This window comes from Rhinatrema bivittatum, chromosome 1, assembly GCF_901001135.1.
Source record: "Rhinatrema bivittatum chromosome 1, aRhiBiv1.1, whole genome shotgun sequence".
NCBI classification, from domain to species: domain Eukaryota; kingdom Metazoa; phylum Chordata; class Amphibia; order Gymnophiona; family Rhinatrematidae; genus Rhinatrema; species Rhinatrema bivittatum.
In genome coordinates, this window is record NC_042615.1 from 5,109,116 (window position 1) to 5,129,442 (window position 20,327).

The window sequence follows — 20,327 nt, forward strand, 5'->3', positions numbered from 1 at the left end:
GGACAGACATTGAAAGCACGCATTTACCACCTGTCCCCACCTTTTAATATCTGAAAATGCAAATTAAGAGCTGCCATTGACCTCTTGAGACAGGAGACCCTCTGCATATTTAGGGAACATAATGACGTTGTTCATTAACTGCAAGGAGTTTTGATGAATGCCAATAGCAAAATAAAGCATCTAACATACTGGGACAAACCAAAAGCATACAACTTTTATTTTTCTTAAGTTCAGCCAGAGAAGTTGATCCATTTTCCTGAAGAAAAACCCCTAGAGTCCCTAAGTAAGTTGGAAGGACAGAGGGAGGCTGAGAGGAAATGTATTAATTGTAGTTATTTGTATTTTTTAATCGTCTACTTGCCAAGGCTCTGGGCAACTACAGCTTCCACACAAATAATTACGATACAGCACGTAAAGAAAGATACGATACTCCGTAAACTAACAATACTCTCACCTATAATTAAAATAACTAAGATCGCAAAAAGTAAAATAAAGTGAACTTAAAATCTGATAAAATTGAGGAAGTAGTGTAAAGTTTAAAAAGTAAAAAAGAATTAAGATATCAAATCAGTAAAAGCCAGTTGAAATGAAAAGGTTCTTGGTAAAACTTTAAAAGTCTTAGAGCATTATGTCGACCGCATGGTTTCAGAACGTTCGGGCGCATCAATGGAAAATCATAGCTCATGTGTTTCCCCCCGTCGGGCAGGCTTTAGTGATGGCACATCAAGTAATCCTCGTTAGCAGGATCTTTACTGCCAAGTCGGGCTATAAACTTTCAGCATGGCGTTTGCCCATGGCAAAGAATTCAGCATCAGTATAGAATGAACTAGCAGCGCCATTTTGTATTGTATACAATATTTTGTATAAAACTGGTGTGATATGATGACCTGAAATAAGGCCCACTGTCAATTTCTGCTGTCAGTGTGTGGAAATCCTTCTTTACACTGGCAGATGCCTGGAATAAGCGTGTGGCAGAGGTGGTGACAAGAGTTCAGATGCTGGGGACAGACTCAGACGGTTGGAGTAAGGGCAGGGGAAGACCAGAGATCAAGGAAGATCTGCTGGATTTAGCAGGCAGAAGCAACTGGAGAAACTGGATAAGAGAGCCTTCTCTACCAACAACTAATTTTGCTTTGTTTTAAGTAATATGGAAATTTTTTTGAATAGAAACAATAAAATGGGAAGGCAATGCTTGGTCTCTCAGCTTCCAAGAGCCTCATATTCTATGCACGAAACAAGAACGGGATCTGGGGTAATGATCTTAAGCTGGTCAAACAAGTGCTAAAAGCCAGAAAGCTGCCTGGCTGCACAGGGAGAGGAAGGGTCAGCAGAAAAAGGGAGGTGATGCTGCCCCTGTATAGGTCCCTGGTGAGACCTCACGTGGGATACTGAGTACAGTTCTGGAGACCCCACCTTACAAAGGATATAAACAGGATGGAGTCAGACCAGAGGGAGGCTGCTAACATGGGCAGTGGTCTTCATTATAAAGCATATGGGGAGAGACTTACAGATCTAAACATGGATACCCTAGAGGAAAGGGGAGATAGGGGAGATATGATAGAGACATTCAAATATCTCAAAGGTTTCCATGCACAGGAGAGGAGCCATTTTGAATGGGAAGGAGGCTCTAGAACGAGGGGAATTGGGATGAGGGTGAAAGGGGGTAAATTCAGGAGGAATCATAGGAAATATTTCTTTACAGAGAGAGCAGTGTATGCATGGAACGGCCTCCCAGTGGCGGTGGTGGAGACAAGAGCAGTATCTGCATTCAAGAAAGCATGAGACAAGCACAGGAGATCTCTGAGGGAGTGGTAGGGTTTGGAAAGCTGAACAGATGTTGGGCTGGGCAGATGTGCCTGAGCAGATGTTTCTACCATCCTGTTTCTATGTTCAGTGCATGGCAGGTGCCAGCGGCACTCTGGTCGGAGCTGTAGGAAGAATAGTTGAATATCAGAGGTAGGGAGTGAGAGAAGTGGCGATACTGATTGTTTTTGGCAGAGGTAGGGAGTGAAGCAGAAGAGGCTGAAATTCTGTACATGGATCGTATAAATTGCTGCTGAGAAGTGGTTAACAAAGCTCAAAGACACTGAATACTGAAGCAGAATTATTTACAGCACAACCTGTAAAAGTGACATATTCCTTCAGCAAATCTTCAGACACGTACAGCCAGGCAGTCCTACCCATTTGTACAGATCTGAGTACAGGTGTGGAGGGTTTATGCTTTAACACACAGTTTTGTATATCTGCACTTCATACTGCTGCCAGTGACAGGAATGACTGTTTCTGTCTGCCTGTCATGAAACAACAGAAATTCCCTGTACACAGTGACCACCAAAAGCAGGAAGTTATCACCAACACCCTGGGGAACAACACCAGCTGGAGCTGAAATGGAGGGTAATACATCACCAAGACATTCCTAGGAGTGGGAGCAGCAGCAGAATACCCAAGTTAAACCATAGGGAAAACCGGGATAAGTCTCTAAAATCAATATTTGAAGCTTTGCATTGGTCACTTTGGCACTTACCTTCACATCCTCAACATTCATCCTGGTTCCCTCTTTCCCAACAAAGATGTCATCGATGTCCACAAGAAGGTACCTGTCCAAGGACAAGCTAAGCTTCCTCTTTGACAGGAAGGAGATGGAATCAATGAAGATGAGTTTGTGCAACCAGAAGTTCAAATTGCTCCCAAAAAGGACTCTCTGAATTCCGTCCTGCAGCCCTACATCATGAATTATGGTCGCATAGATGGAGGCTTTTGGGATGATGGCTGGGAGGCTTCCTATCATTTTTGCTTTTGTGAATAGCACAGGCTGATAGGCTGAGTGATTAATGTGGAAAAGCGTCCAGTCATTCCCAGGCAGTAGACCTTTGTCAAGCTGGGAGGATTTAGTCAGATGAAGCAGAGGAGAGTGCGGGTTGATGCAGCAGTCCTTTACAGCCATGTTGCTATGTACAGAAAAGGGGAATCCCTTCAGCTGGCTGCTCTGCAAGCTGTTCTCGGTGGCCCTATGAAACCCAATTATGCCAACATTGTATTCCAGAGCGTATTTATCCAGGAGAGCTCTGTTCCAGGAGTCCATGTTCACGTACTTGAGGATATTCTCATAGATGATGAGCGCGTAGCTCCCTCTGAGCTTCAGAGTAAGAGCTGGAAGTTCTCCTTTCCCAGAAGCAATCTCTGCATGATACTGAAACCTGCTGGATTCCAGCACAGAGATGATGTCTTGCCCAAGCTGTGAGTATTGGCTTTCCACAAACACCAGGACCCTGGCATCTGTCCGGGATGCAACATCAGGCCTCACGGTCTTCTGCTCTACCGCTCTGTAGGGTGCAGCAAGCTGAAAGTCACCACACTCCCCTTCTAAAGGCATCTCGGACAGCTCATTCTCCTGCTTGTGGCCATTGTACAAGTAATACGCTGAGAGGACGATGCTTACAGTGCAGAAGGTGGCCAAAAGGAGAATTGTTCTCTGAAAGTGTCTGTGGAGTTTCTTGATAGAACTCATGCTGGGTGCTTGCCTGAGATAGTTCCCAATGACAGCGAGATAAAAATGACATTTAAACAACGCCTGCCATTCCTAAAAAATAGTTTATGTAACCATTGCCGCACGGCCCTCTCACTTCAGCACGCCTCAGAGATGGTATATCCTGTAAGAGAAAGGAAAAGACTGTCACTGAGGTATTCCAGCGAGATGATCTAGAAGCACTCACCTGGGACAGCTTCCAGCTGGGTTCCTTAGAGAGGAATTTCTGAGTGGTTACCTGTTTCAGGCTCTTCCGAGTTAACTGTGGCTGTACTATGAACTAACTGTCAAACTTATCGTGTCGTTTCCCCTCTGGCTTCCTCCTTAAAGCATTTGACTGCTTTTGGCATGGATTCATTTTGTATTGGTCATGTGCATTGTTATTACATATTCCGATTCCTTGTTCTTTTCTCTCCCTCAGGTTTGGAGTAAGAGTTATATACTGCACTATCTAGGTGTGGTGAGTGCTTATGTACTGTTACTAACAAGAAGGGGCACCAGGTGTGGATACTCTCCTGACTCCTCCAAGTTGTGAACCCAAATTCATATTATCTCCATCTATCTATAGTTCTTCTATGGCGGTTCCCAACCTGGGGTCCACGAGACCATCCCAGAGGGTCCTCCAGAAGGGATGCCAGAAAATGAGAGGCTGCTGCCCCAGGCCAGGAGCCTGAGAATAGGGCATATTATGCCCCCGAAACTTCATCCCACATTGACACAGAGGAGCTGTTTGCACCCATTAGAGGCCTCACATCGCATGTTTAGCAGAAGTGGGAAGAGAGAGGCCAATTGCAGCCCTCAAGAATCATAAACCCCGCTGCTGAATTTAGTGAGGAGAGAGAGGCCAGTTACAGCTGCAGACTGAGGAAAGTAGAGGAAAGCTGGGTTATCTCAGCCATGAAAAACATTTCCCACTACCGCCATGCGCTCTGCACCGGCCTGACAGAGAGAGCAGAGGAGAGGAGAGGAGAGCTGAACCGGAAAAGTAAGTAGGAGGGCTGAAAGGAAGAACGGAGAAAACTGGACTGGGGATGAAGGAAGGAAGGGAAGATCAAGAGAGAGAAGGAAAGAATGATTGACCTGGTGAAGGGGAGTGAGAGGAGAGGAGAGGACCCCCAGGAATCTGGGAGGGAGAGAAGGGAAAGATGACTGAGAGAATAAGCAGGCATGGCTAGGATATTAAACACAAACATTATTTAGGGGGATGCACAGATAGATATGGAGATCTCATAAGCCTTCTTCCCTTTGAAAAGCAGACTATTGTTTTGATTTTTCTAAAATCTAAATTATTTAGTGGTCCATTTAGATGGATTACATAATAGTTACCCGTCTAAATGGCTTCCTTGCTATATTCAGCCCATATCTGGCTAAATTCTAGCCAGGTAAGACGGGGCATTCTGGGGAGGCGGGAGTTAGCCACACAGCTTACCTGGATAATTCTGATATTTGGAGTTAGCAGCTGTAGGGCTGATGGGTGGGAGGCCTGGCCACTGAAAATACACTGCTAGTTAGCTGATTATGTATAACCAGCTAATTAGCACAGCTGCACAACGGCTAAATATGGACCTCCAAGAGTCTATCATTTTCTGTATGTGTTTGTAAGCTTCATAAAAGAATTCTGGTCGCCGCATCTCAAAAAAGATATAGTTGTGATGGAGAAGGCACAGAGAAGGGCAACCAAAATGATAAAGGGGATGGAATAGCTCCCCTATGAGGAAAGGCTGAAGAGGTTAGGACTTTTCAGCTTGGAGAAGAGACGGCTGAGGGGGGATATGATAGAGGTGTTTAAGATCATGAGAGGTCTAGAACGGGTAGATGTGAATCGGTTATTTACTCTTTCGGATAGTAGAAAGACTAGGGGGCACTCCATGAAGTTAGCATGGGGCACATTTAAAACTAATCGGAGAAAGTTCCTCTTCACTCAACGCACAATTAAACTCTGGAATTTGTTGCCAGAGGATGTGGTTAGTGCAGTTAGTGTAATTGGATCTAAAAAACATTTGGACATTTTCCTGGAGAAGTCCATAAATTGCTATAGAGATGACTTAGGGAATAGCCACTGCTATTAATTGCATCAGTAGCATGGGTTCTTCTTAGTGTTTGGATACTTGCCAGGTTCTTGTGGCCTGGATTGGCCACTGTTGGAAACAGGATGCTGGGCTTGTTGGACCCTCAATCTGACCCAGTATGGCAGCTTTTTATGTTCTTACGTTGCAAAAGTAAGAGAGACTAGAGCTGTGTAATTAGTATTCATATCAGAAAAGGTGTATAATAACTGAGGTGTCAATTTTTAAGAAAAGCTGTGCCTCACAGGTCAATCCACAGGTCAATCCTGGCAAGGTTTTGGCCATCTAGATTTAGCTAATTTTGCAGCCGAACTAAACCAACTAGATAGTCTTTTAAAAATTCACCCAGATAGCCAAAATCTGGCTGGCTAGCTTTAGCACTGCCATTGGGCTGCCTGACTTAGCCAGTCAAAAGTAGCAACACTAGCAAGCTAACAGGTCAATCCAGTACCGAGCGGTAGGAAGAGCTGCGTTAGTGCCCGGCGCACCCGCGGTTGCCGCACGCACAGTGCAGCTCACCTACCGGTCGATCCTGTATGTAAATAGCTTGCTAATGCAAGCTGCGTCTTAGAAGCGTCCGTGAAGCCTAACGCTTCACGGACCCGCTGGTATCTGTCATTTCAAATGACATTTAATGATAAGTCTGAAGATTGCCCCACCCATGCCTCTATCAAATTTGGACAGTCAGTGGGATGAACTGTTTTCCCTGAGGGATCTGGTGGCTAAAGCATTACTTAGCTGGTTAGATCTCTTTTGGAAACTGACCCCACAGTAAGATAATGACGCAGTAACACAGTAAATCATTACTTAGCTGGTTAGATCTCTTTTGGAAACTGACCCACAGTAAGATAATTACGCAGTAACACAGTAAATGACAGCAGATGAAGACCAATAAGCCAGGCCCATCCAGTCTGTCCAGCAGTGATTTTATGGGAACCCAATCCCTAATCCCATTGTGTCCTGGTTCCCTGTTGCTCCATGCAGATTACTCCATGCTATCTGGGAAGCATGGGGTCAGCCATATCACTGCGTCCCTGGGCTGCAACCGTTACCCAGCAAAGGCTATGCAGTTGCCATCAGGGATCCTCTGTGTTTATCCCATGCTCTCTGTAAGTCCACCACTGTCCTTGTCATCATCAGCCAGAGGTTCTCAACCCAGCACTTGCTCAGGACACACTCAACTAGTCAACTATGAATATGCAAGAGATGGATTAGCATACAATGGAGGCCGTGCACACAGATCTCTCTCATTCATATGCACTGTGGATATCCTGAAAGCCAGATTGGCTAGGCGAGCCCAAGGACTGGGTTGAGAACCAGTGATACTGCACTGATTAAGACATAGACTGAAGAAAAGCTAAAGATGACCTCTTTAGCTAGTTATTTATTTATTTTTATAACTTGTTTAGCACAGCAAAAAGCCATTGAAGTGTGAGACATAGAAGTCTTTAGGAGAAGGAAGCAAAAGAGGAGATATGTGTCATACTCCAAGGAGAGAATCAGAGCTGGGTCTGGCCCTGAGCTCCAGGATGGGCCTTTTATTACTCAATGTCCAGGACGAGCTCCAGACAGTCAGCTAAACCTTTCCCCCAGCCGCAGATATCAGATAAACTCAGTTCTTGCTTACCAAAAACATTTATTTGAACAGTTCAACACTCACATAGATGAGAAAATTCCAGGAATAGCCTAACGGGTTGATGAGTGTGATACAGCTGTAAGACGTTTCTCTGAAAGCTGACAGTAGCTGTGGGTTAACAGTAAATAAGAGGTGAAAAGATGATGCTTCTCTGAGCTCAAAAGAGGATGAGAACAAGCTGTGAGCCTGTCAGGAGCCTTCTTCCAGCTGAAAGTCTCTGCCGGAAATTAAAGTGTCCCAGAGATTCCTAGAGGAAGAGGAGAAAGGCACAGAGAGACAGAGAGAGAGACAGAGAGAGAACAGAGAGAGAGAGAGAGAGATACACACACACACACAGAAAGAGAGAGAGAGACAGAGTGAGAGAGAGAGACACACTCAGAGACAGAAAGAGACACAGAGAGAGAAAGAGAGAGACAGAGGCACAGAGAACCGAGAGACAGAGTGAGAGAGACACACAGAGAGAAAGACAGAAAGAGACACAGAGAGAGACAGAGACAGAGAGCGAGCAAATAGGAAGAGACCCAATAGGAAGTTCAGAAACATTCAAACAGAATTTAAACCCCCCGCAGAGACCCTAAACTGTGCCTTATCAGAAGCTGACTCTGGCTGTATAAAGAAACGGAGGCATGCACTGTGCAGACAGAAGCTGAGGCGAGCACTCCTGCTTCCAGCGGAGACTCGTCATGCCTCGTCCCTGAGATCTTGCATTGTCCTAGGGCTACCCCAGTGTTCCCACCACCTCAAGGGCTGTAAGTTGTGTCACTGTGAGCGTTAATGAAGGTGGATAAACCCTGCATGACATGAGGGAATACCTGAGTCCGGTGTGCTGTGGCTAGCAGCCTTAGGAGGACCTTTCCTTGCTAGTGGCAAGCCTATATCACCTCTGAAGAGACTGTGCTTCTGTTTGTGGTTTTTAAGGTAGAAAGGGACTTAGCCCTATGCCTGGTGGTTAGCTGGAGAAAAATCCCTCCACTTTAGTTAATGTTGGGTGAGAGCCAGGTTCTTTGGCTTTGTCTTGGTTTCAGATCCAGTCCAGCTCTTTTTTTAGCCTTGCACTTGATTGCTTCTTGCTGTGATTCCCTGCCCTGAACGCTGCCATGTGATGCCACAGCTGCAATTCATTGCCTCTGAGCTCAGCGGAAAAGGGTTCAGTGCTCACCAATAATGACAATGACAGAGCAGCTGGAGCTCCTGTGACAGAGGGTGACGGATCAGCAAGGCCAGGCTAAGGATCACCAGCCCCAGATTAACAGTCCATAGACAACAATACAGGAACAAACCCAAAAGTGTCAGGTCCCGGATAGGGAGCAGCAGTACCAGCGTGCTGCAATCACCAGTGCCAGGAGTTTATACAAACGTAAACCCCTTCAGGGTTATAGTGAGGAATCTTCCAGCAATGGGAGGTGCAGGGAGTTGTGAGATGGGCGAGTGATTGATATGAGGGTTTACAGGTACAGAAAAGTGCTTTCCACGAGGCAAAAGGAAGGTTGTTGGAAGTGCTGAGGTGGTTTTGAGTTCTGCTGAGAGCCAGGAGCCATGGCCTTGCTTGTCTCCAAGCCCAGGCGTAGGGTGCGAAATACCGGGCCACAAAGGAGCCTGCTTCTGCCCGCTTTAGGGCGCTGATGGTGCTGTGACCCTCTGCCCATGGGCTCCAAAGCCTGCATGGTGGGAGAGAAGGGGCAGGTCTAACCAGCAGGAGATACGGGGAGGACTTTTCCTGGGTCGGGCCACCAGTCGGTGGGTCATTGGAAGGAAAGGACTCTACATTTCCTTTCTGGGCTAAGCAGCCCTGTGGCCTGACCAGAGTTAGCTAGATAAATTATCCGGGTAACTCCCCTCCTGCCTGACCCACCCATTCCCTGGCTCTGAGTTATCTGGCCAAAAACTTCACCTGGCTAAGTGGCACTCATTTACTGTTGCCGGATATTCATTTAGCTGGATAAGTCCAACGTATCCGGCTCACTATGATTGCACCAAGCCTGTTGTGATACAGGTGAATTGGGCTTGGATGTTAGATGTAAGCCGGTGATCTTTGCTTCTAGGGCATTTTGTGTTTCATCTTTACCTCTATGGCCCTGTTATAGTTACAGCAGAAAGTGACCCTAGGCTGCTGACAGCAATCTTCAGGAAGCTCCTGTCGGGTGCTCCTAAGTACGTTCAGAGCAAGCTGCTCACATGGGAGCAGTACAACCTCCATATTACATGGGAGCAGTACAACCTCCATATTAGGTAGAAGCCAGGCCCCGGGGTGTCTGTCAGGCAATTTGCTGCCCGAGGCCAGGGACACGGCACCTTGGGTCCAATCTTTAACATAGGCCCTATTCCTGGATCCTGTTCTGCTTCATGACAGATGCCCGGCCTCTCTAAGGTAAGACACCATACTTCTTTGTCCCCATTGGAGTGGCCTCTGACAACTTGTTGGAAATTTGGGACCAAGCATGACCCCCCCCCCCCCCCCCAAGGAGAGATAGCCCACTGATGCCAGAAAAGCCCCATCTACACTCAAGTGAGGGGCACTCAGAGCCTCCTAGGAGATTTAATCTGTAGGACATTTTACATGTTAACTTAGACTGATGCCATCTTGTGGTGGATTGCAGTATCTCACTGTTTTCTACTTCCTCTCTCTGTTCCTTTAACTCTTTCAGGCTGATACAGTAAAAAATGCGGGAGAGCGGGTGCTCCGTGTTGAGCACCTGCTCTCCTGGGCTCGGGGTTCTGTATTTAAATGAGGTGGTGGGGTAATAAGGAAGCGCTAGAGAAAGTAGCGTGACCCTAGCACCTCCTTATTAGTGTAGAGGTGGCTGTCAGAAGGTTCTGACAACCAACGCTCAATTTTACCAGCATCTGTTTCTGAACCCGCTGACAGCCATGGGTTAGGAACATGGATGCCGGTAAAATTGAGCATCCATTTTTCTAACCTGCTGACCGGTGGGCAGATTTTTTAAAAACAATTTTTGGTTCCTCCAAAATCAGTATTTTCTGCTTTTCTGCACACTTTAGCGGGTTGCTCAGAAATTAACGCCTGCCCTTGGGTAGGCGTTAATTTCTGAGCGTAAAATGTGCAGCTTGGCTGCACATTTTACTTTCAGTGTCCCGGGGACTAACTTATCCCTCATCAGCATGCATTTGCATGTGATGAGCGCTATTAGTTTTCGGGAGCGCATTTTTGACACGCTAAACCCCTTAGGGGGTAATTTTCAAAGGAGTTACGCATGTAAATGTGACATACTATCGTAGCAATTTTCAAAAGCTATTTACTCGAGTAAAGTGCACTTACTTGAGTAAATCCTATGGTCAATTCAATGGCATATATTGTAGCAATTTTGAAAAGCCCACTTACTTGAGTAAAGTGTATTTACTCGAGCAAAAACCAGTTTTGCTCGAGTAAATGCTTTTTAAAATCAGGCCCTTAGTGTATAAGGGGTAATAGACGCACGTTGGAAACACGCGGCCAGTTGCAGGTTAAATGGTGCGCTTGGTTGAGCGCGCCTTACTGTATCGGCCCGTTAGTGTGCTGCTTGCTGGGTAATACAACATGGCACCCATGTCTTTTTCTCTACATATGAAACAAATGTGTAATAGATGGGCTTGGGAAACTGAGTAAACGAAGGCTTTCAGGAATGTTGCATTGGCACGAAGTTACTATCAACTCATCTTAACTGTTCCCTGGCTCTGGGATTTCTAAATATTTGTTGTCCTCAGATCTAATCATTGGATATATCCCAATGTTGTCAGTCATTGTTGGCTACTAGAAAAAAAAAATAATAATAATCATAATGATACATTTATTTTTCTTTCATGCTTCACTGCCAAATGGCTCTGGAAGTGTCTTAGGCCCAGCAAAAACAAATAGAAAAACAGCTTAAAATCGGTTTTCATAAAGAATGCACTGGAAAAAAAGGTGGCAGCCCTGCAGGATGTGCACAGAGTCCGAGTTCTGTGCAAACAATTTATTTATATAAAGTGCGAATAATAATTATTCAAAGGGATCTCTTTATACAGGATGCCATTTCACGCTCTTAAGTAGTCTGCAGCAGCCGTGCTCCCCTGAAATCTGCGCAGCACCCCTGCTTCTCGGTTTCAGCCGAGATGGTGTAGGGGGCACATTCAGTCCCAGGGCTGAGTCCTCACAAAGTCCCTCAGGTACCTGAACCTCCAGGACCCAGGGCTTCCAGGGTGACTCTCTCATTCTATCTCTCTCGGGTTTCTTAACTTCTTACCCAGTCCCCCGTGAGTCACTGGAGCAGACACTCGACCGGGGTGGCCCAAAACAAAACTTTACTGTAACAAATCTTCAAAGGCAATCACAGCAATCTTCTCATTTAAACTTCAACAACCAAATCCAGATGTGAATACAGTGTCAGTCCTGCTCCTCAACATGAGTGACCCTCAGGATGGCAGGCACCAGGTGGTGGAAGTCAGACTCCTAGGCGGGGTACTGGGTCTTCTGCTTTCCTCTGATGTCTCTGGAAGAGAGACCTACAGGCAGCAAAATGGTGCTCTTCTGCTCCTTCTCTCGGGCAGGAATGGTGGGCAAAAAATGTCCTCCAAGTAAAAAGAACTTCCTCACTCCAAATGACATCAAATCTTCACCGAGGTGTACTGGGCAGTTGGTACATCTCAGTCTGCATGTAAAACTGGTCCCAAAACCCTAAACCACCATGAACACCTCACCTCGAGCTATTAGCTGGCCCTCCTATAGAGATATAAATAGTTGACTACTATGCGGACCTTATAAATAGTCTCTCTCTAAATGGAAGTATCACAGGGTGTGAAAACTTTACTGCACCATACAGTACTACCTGCATTATGTTATTGCATAGTGTGGTAATTCTAAAAATTACCCTAAACATGCCCCTTTCTCCTACTGAGAGTGTTATGCATGCAGTATCATAGTATTTTGATGAATCTAGGGGATAGATGGCAAAGAATTTAGAATTTAGCCAGCAGAGTGCTCAGATCTTTATTTAGCTGGATAACCTCTGAGTTACTTTTGAATAAGGACCTCCACATTTTAACCTTGCTGGATCTGGGAGCTGCAGCGAATAGCAGTAGCCTAAGGCTACAATCTTTAGTGTTGCTAGTTGCAACCTGACCACCTGCCATGGTTTGGGTTTATTTCTGTTTCTCTGCAGAAACAGAGAAATAATATCAGATACGATTTCCAGGCCACCTCCTCTGCTCAGTACCATAGAGCCTGCCCAATCTCAGGGTTTAAACTCAGTTCCTTGTATCTAAGGTTCCTCCATACTTATTTCAGCTTTCCTTAAATACTCCTACTGGTTTTGTCTTTACCACCTCTCCGGGGAGGCTGTTCCTTACAATCACCACTCATTCTGTGAAGAAATATTTTTTGAGATTGCTCATCTAAGTCCTCCTTCCCCCTAAAAACAAAGAAGCTTGCTTGTTGCTTCTCCCCCTCCTCCACCCTTGCATCTGCTGCTCTCCAGGGATTGCTTGCCGCCGCTAAACTCCCCTGTGCTCCAAGAAACCTGAAAGTAAGTCCCACTCTGTTTTTTGTTGCCTTCTGGGGCAGCAGAGAGGACTCGGGAGGAGGGGCAGTGCAGCTGGGGGGGAGGGGCAGTGCAGCAGGGGGGAGGGGCAGTACAGATGGGGAGGACACATGACATTAGGAATAAGGAAGGAAGGTGCTATCCGGATTGCCTGGAGCAGCCACTCTCCCTCACATTATCTGACTGCTATGTCCTTAGTATTGGGAGATGCATGACATAAGGAATAAGGAAGGAAGGTGCTCCCTGGACAGCCTGGAGCAGCCACTCTCCCTCACATTATCTGACTGCTATGTCCTTAGTATTGGGATATGCATGACATAAGGAATAAGGAAGGAAGGTGCTATCCGCACAGCCTGGAGCAGCCACTCTCCCTCACATTATCTGACTGCTATGTCCTTAGTATTGGGATATGCATGACATAAGGAATAAGGAAGGAAGGTGCTATCCGCACAGCCTGGAGCAGCCACTCTCCCTCACATTATCTGACTGCTATGTCCTTAGTATTGGGATATGCATGACATAAGGAATAAGGAAGGAAGGTGCTATCCGCACAGCCTGGAGCAGCCACTCTCCCTCACATTATCTGACTGCTATGTCCTTAGTATTGGGAGACGCATGACATTAGGAATAAGGAAGGAAGGTGCTATCCGCACAGCCTGGAGCAGCCACTCTCCCTCACATTATCTGACTGCTATGTCCTTAGTATTGGGATATGCATGACATAAGGAATAAGGAAGGAAGGTGCTATCCGCACAGCCTGGAGCAGCCACTCTCCCTCACATTATCTGACTGCTATGTCCTTAGTATTGGGAGACGCATGACATTAGGAATAAGGAAGGAAGGTGCTATCCGCACAGCCTGGAGCAGCCACTCTCCCTCACATTATCTGACTGCTATGTCCTTAGTATTGGGATATGCATGACATAAGGAATAAGGAAGGAAGGTGCTATCCGCACAGCCTGGAGCAGCCACTCTCCCTCACATTATCTGACTGCTATGTCCTTAGAATTGGGAGACGCATGACATAAGGAATAAGGAAGGAAGGTGCTCCCCGGACAGCCTGGAGCAGCCACTCTCCCTCAAATTATCTGACTGCTATGTCCTTAGTATTGGGAGACGCATGACATAAGGAATAAGGAAGGAAGGTGCTCCCCGGACAGCCTGGAGCAGCCACTCTCCCTCACATTATCTGACTGCTATGTCCTTAGTATTGGGAGACGCATGACATAAGGAATAAGGAAGTAAGGTGCTCCCCGGACAGCCTGGAGCAGCCACTCTCCCTCACATTATCTGACTGCTATGTCCTTAGTATTGGGAGACGCATGACATAAGGAATAAGGAAGTAAGGTGCTAACCGGACAGCCCGGAGCAGCCACTCTCCCTCACATTATCTGACTGCTATGTCCTTAGTATTGGGAGACGCATGACGTATTCAGGAAGTAATTCCCCATTACCACAGAAAATCCAAAAGTCAAGGATAAAGAAATTTACAGTGGGCTCAGGCAGGATAAGACCCGTGACCCACAGGCACCCATTCTTAACAACCCCTCCCTCACACAGGGCATTAGGGAACTCAATAAACACCAAGATTACAGTGGGCTCTGGTAGAATTAGACCTGTGATGCGAAGACACACACTGTATCAAGTGCAGCAAGTACAAAAAGCCTTCTCTGTATGAAATACTGAAGAAGCTCTTGAGAAAAAGATTGAAATGTTATCTGAAAAGAGAGAAGAAACCCAATGCATACAGGAATTCCAGATCAGTAACCAAAGGAAAAAGCTAATTGTGCTGGATGAATCTGTCATCAAAGGCACTAATCTTTCCCCTTGCACAAATGCAAAAGGAAAGGGAAAGTGGATAACAAAACTCAAAGTCACAAAAGGAGTCCAGGAACAGCAGTAACCTGAACGTGGAAAGCTGGAAAGCTATGAGCACAAATGCCCTTAGTTTTGGCAATAAAATCCCAGATCTGCAAGCCCTAATGGTGGAGGCTGACTTGGACATTGTTGCTGTCACGGAGATGTGGTTCACGGAATCTCCCGATTGGGATACGGCAATACCAGGCTATAACTTGTTAAGGAAGGACAGAGAGGATAAGAAAGGGGGAGGCGTGGCTCTTTTCATCAGAAACAATATCCAAGCATCTGAGTTGCAAGGAAGATGGGGAAATGAAGAAGCACTATGGGCCAACCTAAAAAAAAATGGGACATCCATTTTTATTGGAGTGGTTTACAGGCCTCCAAGCCAAAAGGTAGAGCTGGACAGAGATCTGGTTGAAGACATCCAAAAGACGGGAAAGAAGGGAGAAGTGGTGATTGTTGGAGACTTTAATATGCCGGATGTAGACTGGAGAATCCCATCTGCAGAATCTAATAATAGTAGAGAGATAGTGGATGCCATGCAAGTAGCTTTGTTCCAACAAATGGTAATGGAACCCACGAGAGAAGGAGCTGTACTCGACTTAGTGCTCACTAATGGGGATAATGTCTCTGATGTCCAGGTGGGCACTCACCTCAGCACCAGTGATCATCAAACGGTATGGTTTAATATCACAAAAAGGACACGGAAAAGAAGCACAAAAACCCAAGGTTTGCAGTTCAAAAACACGGACTTTGATGAAAATGGGAAGTACCTGGAGGAAGAACTTGTAGGCTGGGAGAAAGAGAGAGAGATGTGGAACAACAGTGGACCAAACTAAAAGGAGCAATTACCAAGGCAACTAATCTATATGTTAGAAAAGTAAAGAAAAGCAAAAGAAAAATGAAACCTATTTGGTTCTCCAAGGAGGTGGCTGACAAATAAAGGCTAAAAGAACAGCGTTCAAGAAATATAAAGGATCCCAAAAGGAGGAGCACAAAGAAGAATATCTGGTAGCACTGAGGGAGACAAAGAAAGTAATCAAGATGGCAAAAAGTCAAGCGGAAGAAAGGATTGCCTAAGAGATTAAGAGAGGTGACAAAATATTTTTCAGATACATCAGTGAAAGGAGAAAAGTTCAAAGTGGTATAGTGAAATTGAAAGGTGAAAAGGATCAATGTGTGGAGAGAGACAAAGAAATGGCAGAAATATTAAACAAATACTTCAGTTCTGTGTTCACTAAAGAAGACCCTGCAGAAGGACCGTTGCTAGTTAACAAACTAGAGGGGAATGGAGTAGATGTAACTCCATTTACAGAAGAGAATGTATGGGAAGAGCTGAGGAAACTGAAAGTGGACAAAGCCATGGAGCCGGATGAGGTTCATCCCAGGATACTGAGGGAGCTCAGAGAAGTGCTGGCGGGTCCGCTGTGTGACCTGTTCAATAGATCCCTAGAAACAGGAGTGGTGCCGAGTGCCTGGAGAAGAGCGGTGGTGATTCCGCTTCACAAGAGTGGAAACAGAGAAGAGGCTGGAAATTACAGGTCGGTTAGCCTCACCTCGGTGGTGGGGAAGGTAATGGAGTCGCTGTTAAAAGAAGGAATAATGAGCTATCTACAGTCGGAAGAATTGCTGGACCAGAGGCAGCATGGATTCACCAGTGGAAGATCCTGTCAGACAAATCTCATAGAGTTTTTTGACTGGGTAACCAAGGAATTGGATCAAGGAAGAGCACTCGATGTCATCTACTTGGATTTCAGCAAAGCTTTTGATATGGTTCCGCACAGGAGACTGGTGAATAAAATAAGAAGCTTAGGAGTGAGTGCCAAGGTGGCGACCTGGATTTCAAACTGGTTGATGGACAGAAGTCAATGTGTGATGGTAAATGGAACTTTCTCTGAAGAGAGAGCGGTGTTGAGCGGAGTGCAGCAAAGGGTCGGTGTTGGGACCGGTCCTGTTCAGTATCTTTGTGAGCGACATTGCGGGCGGGATAGAAGGTAAGGTTTGTCTTTTTGCGGATGACACTAAGATCTGCAACAGAGTGGACACGCCAGAAGGAGTGGAGAGAATGAGACACGATTTAAGGAAACTGGAAGAGTGGTCGAAGATATGGCAGCTGAGATTCAATGCCAAGAAGTGCAGAGTCATGCATATATGGTGTGGAAATCCGGAAGAACTGTATTCGATGGGGGGAGAAGGGCTGATGTGCACGGGGCAGGAGAGAGACCTTGGGGTGATAGTGTCTAATGATCTGAAGTCAGCGAAACAATGTGACAAGGCGATAGCTAAAGCCAGAAGAATGCTGGGCTGCATAGAGAGAGGAATATCAAGTAAGAAAAGGGAAGTGATTATCCCCTTGTACAGGTCCTTGGTGAGGCCTAACCTGGAGTACTGTGTTCAGTTCTGGAGACCGTATGTCCGAAGGGCCAGAGACAGGATGGAGGCGGTCCAGAGAAGGGCAACCAAAATGGTGGAAGGTCTTCATCGAATGACTTATGAGGAGAGATTGAAGAATCTAAATATGTACACCCTGGAGGAAAGGAGGAGTAGGGGTGATATGATACAGACTTTCAGATACTTGAAAGGTTTTAATGATCCAAAGACAACGACAAAACTTTTCCGTTGCAAAAAAATCAGCAGAACCAGAGGTCACGATTTAAAACTCCAGGGAGGAAGACTCAGAACATAAGAACATAAGAAAATGCCATACTGGGTCAGACCAAGGGTCCATCAAGCCCAGCATCCTGTTTCCAACAGTGGCCAATCCAGGCCATAAGAACCTGGCAAGTACCCAAAAACTAAGTCTATTCCATGTAACCATTGCTAATGGCAGTGGCTATTCTCTAAGTGAACTTAATAGCAGGTAATGGACTTCTCCTCCAAGAACTTATCCAATCCTTTTTTAAACACAGCTATACTAACTGCACTAACCACATTCTCTGGCAACAAATTCCAGAGTTTAATTGTGCGTTGAGTAAAAAAGAACTTTCTCCGATTAGTTTTAAAAGTGCCCCATGCTAACTTCATGGAGTGCCCCCTAGTCTTTCTACTATCCGAAAGAGTAAATAACCGATTCACATCTACCCGTTCTAGACCTCTCATGATTTTAAACACCTCTATCATATCCCCCCTCAGTTGTCTCTTCTCCAAGCTGAAAAGTCCTAACCTCTTTAGTCTTTCCTTATAGGGGAGTTGTTCCATTCCCCTTATCATTTTGGTAGCCCTTCTCTGTACCTTCTCCATCGCAATTATATCTTTTTTGAGATGCGGCGACCAGAATTGTACACAGTATTCAAGGTGCGGTCTCACCATGGAGTGATACAGAGGCAATATGACATTTTCCGTTTTATTCACCATTCCTTTTCTAATAATTCCCAACATTCTGTTTGCTTTTTTGACTGCCGCAGCACACTGCACCGACGATTTCAATGTGTTATCCACTATGACACCTAGATCTCTTTCTTGGGTTGTAGCACCTAATATGGAACCCAACATTGTGTAATTATAGCATGGGTTATTTTTCCCTATATGCATCACCTTGCACTTATCCACATTAAATTTCATCTGCCACTTGGTTGCCCAATTTTCCAGTCTCACAAGGTCTTCCTGCAATTTATCACAATCTGCTTGTGATTTAACTACTCTGAACAATTTTGTGTCATCTGCAAATTTGATTATCTGTCAGGAAGTATTTCTTCACGGAGAGGGTGGTGGATACCTGGAACACCCTTCCGGAGGAAGTGGTGAAGACCAAAACTGTGAAGGATTTCAGAGGGGCGTGGGATAAATACTGTGGATCCTTAAAGTCTAGAGGATGTGAATGAAGACAAGAGGCACGGGGGTGGCTTGAGGGAATGTTGGCTACTACCTGGAGATGAATATCCTTATTCAATAATGCGACTCCAACATTGCTCTATGCTTTAACGGCAAGAAGAAATGTGGAAAAAAGGATTTGCAACCACATAAAAGCAGGGGAGTAGCTTGCTTGTTATGGCAGTTACTACCCCAAACCAAAAAAGTACCTGATACTTCACTTTCAAAGCAAATTTAGCATAGTTCTCTGCTTCAACAGCAGGGGAGGAAGTTTCGCACTTCAGACATAGCCAGCATAGCTCTCTGCTTCAACGTCCTTAGTATTGGGAGACGCATGACATTAGGAATAAGGAAGGAAGGTGCTATATGTACAGCCTGGAGCAGCCACTCTCCCTCACATTATCTGACTGCTATGTCCTTAGTATTGGGATATGCATGACATAAGGAAGGAAGGTGCTATCCGCACAGCCTGGAGCAGCCACTCTCCCTCACATTATGGGGTGGATTTTCAGAGCCCTACTCACCTAAATCCGCCTAAATCCGGGCGGATTTAGGCGAGCAGGGCCCTGCGCGCCGGTGTGCCTATGTTCAATAGGCCTACCGGCGTGCGCAGACCCCAGGACTCGCGTAAGTCCCGGGGTTTGGCGAGGGGGGCGTGTCGGGGGCGGGCCCAGTCGGTGCAGCGTTTTGGGGGCGTGTCGGCAGCGTTTTGGGGGCGGGCCCAGGGGCGTGGCTACGGCCTGGGGCGGTCCGGGGGCGTAGCCGCGCCCTCCGTACCCGCCCCCAGGTTGCGTCCCGGCGCGCTAGCGGCCCGCTGGCGCGCGGGGATTTACGTCTCCCTCCGGGAGGCGTAAATCCCCCAACAAAGGTAAGGGGGGGGTTTAGACAGGGCCGGGCGGGTGGGTTAGGTAGGGGAAGGGAGAGGAAGGTGAGGGGAGGGCAAAAGAAAGTTCCCTCCGATGCCGCTCCGATTTCGGAGCGGCCTAGGAGGGAACGGGGGTAGGCTGCGTGGCTCGGCGCGTGCCGGCTATACAGAATCGACAGCCTTGCGCGCGCCGATCCAGGATTTGCGCGGCTACGCGCGTATCTACTAAAATCCCGCGTACTTTTGCTTGCGCCTGATGCGCAAGCAAAAGTACGCCAATTCGCGCGGTTTGAAAATCTACCCCTATCTGACTGCTATGTCCTTAGTATTGGGAGACGCATGACATAAGGAATAAGGAAGGAAGGTGCTCCCTGGACAGCCTGGAGCAGCCACTCTCCCTCACATTATCTGACTGCTATGTCCTTAGTATTGGGAGACGCATGACATAAGGAATAAGGAAGGAAGGTGCTATCCGCACAGCCTGGAGCAGCCACTCTCCCTCACATTATCTGACTGCTATGTCCTTAGTATTGGGAGACGCATGACATAAGGAATAAGGAAGGAAAGTGCTCCCCGGATAGCCTGGAGCAGCCACTCTCCCTCACATTATCTGACTGCTATGTCCTTAGTATTGGGATATGCATGACATAAGGAATAAGGAAGGAAGGTGGTCCCCGGACAGCCTGGAGCAGCCACTCTCCCTCACATTATCTGACTGCTATGTCCTTAGTATTGGGAGACGCATGACATAAGGAATAAGGAAGGAAGGTGCTATCCGCACAGCCTGGAGCAGCCACTCTCCCTCACATTATCTGACTGCTATGTCCTTAGTATTGGGATATGCATGACATAAGGAATAAGGAAGGAAGGTGCTATCCGCACAGCCTGGAGCAGCCACTCTCCCTCACATTATCTGACTGCTATGTCCTTAGTATTGGGAGACGCATGACATAAGGAATAAGGAAGGAAAGTGCTCCCCGGATAGCCTGGAGCAGCCACTCTCCCTCACATTATCTGACTGCTATGTCCTTAGTATTGGGAGACACATGAC

The 20,327-nt window shown here is 46.4% G+C and overlaps 1 protein-coding gene across 2 annotated transcripts in view; it reads right to left on the bottom strand.

The window, feature by feature from the left end:
* Positions 1–20,327, bottom strand: part of LOC115074355 (bifunctional heparan sulfate N-deacetylase/N-sulfotransferase 3-like) — a 416,141-nt gene that overhangs the window by 385,664 nt on the left and 10,150 nt on the right. For both annotated transcript variants that reach the window (XR_003852387.1, XM_029574134.1), the window contains exon 2: positions 2,525–3,650. Coding sequence is in view for 1 of the 2 variants with exons in the window: in XM_029574134.1 (XP_029429994.1) it covers positions 2,525–3,508 (984 nt within the window). In the remaining variant the exon portion in view is untranslated. The remainder of the gene's footprint in view (positions 1–2,524; positions 3,651–20,327) is intronic.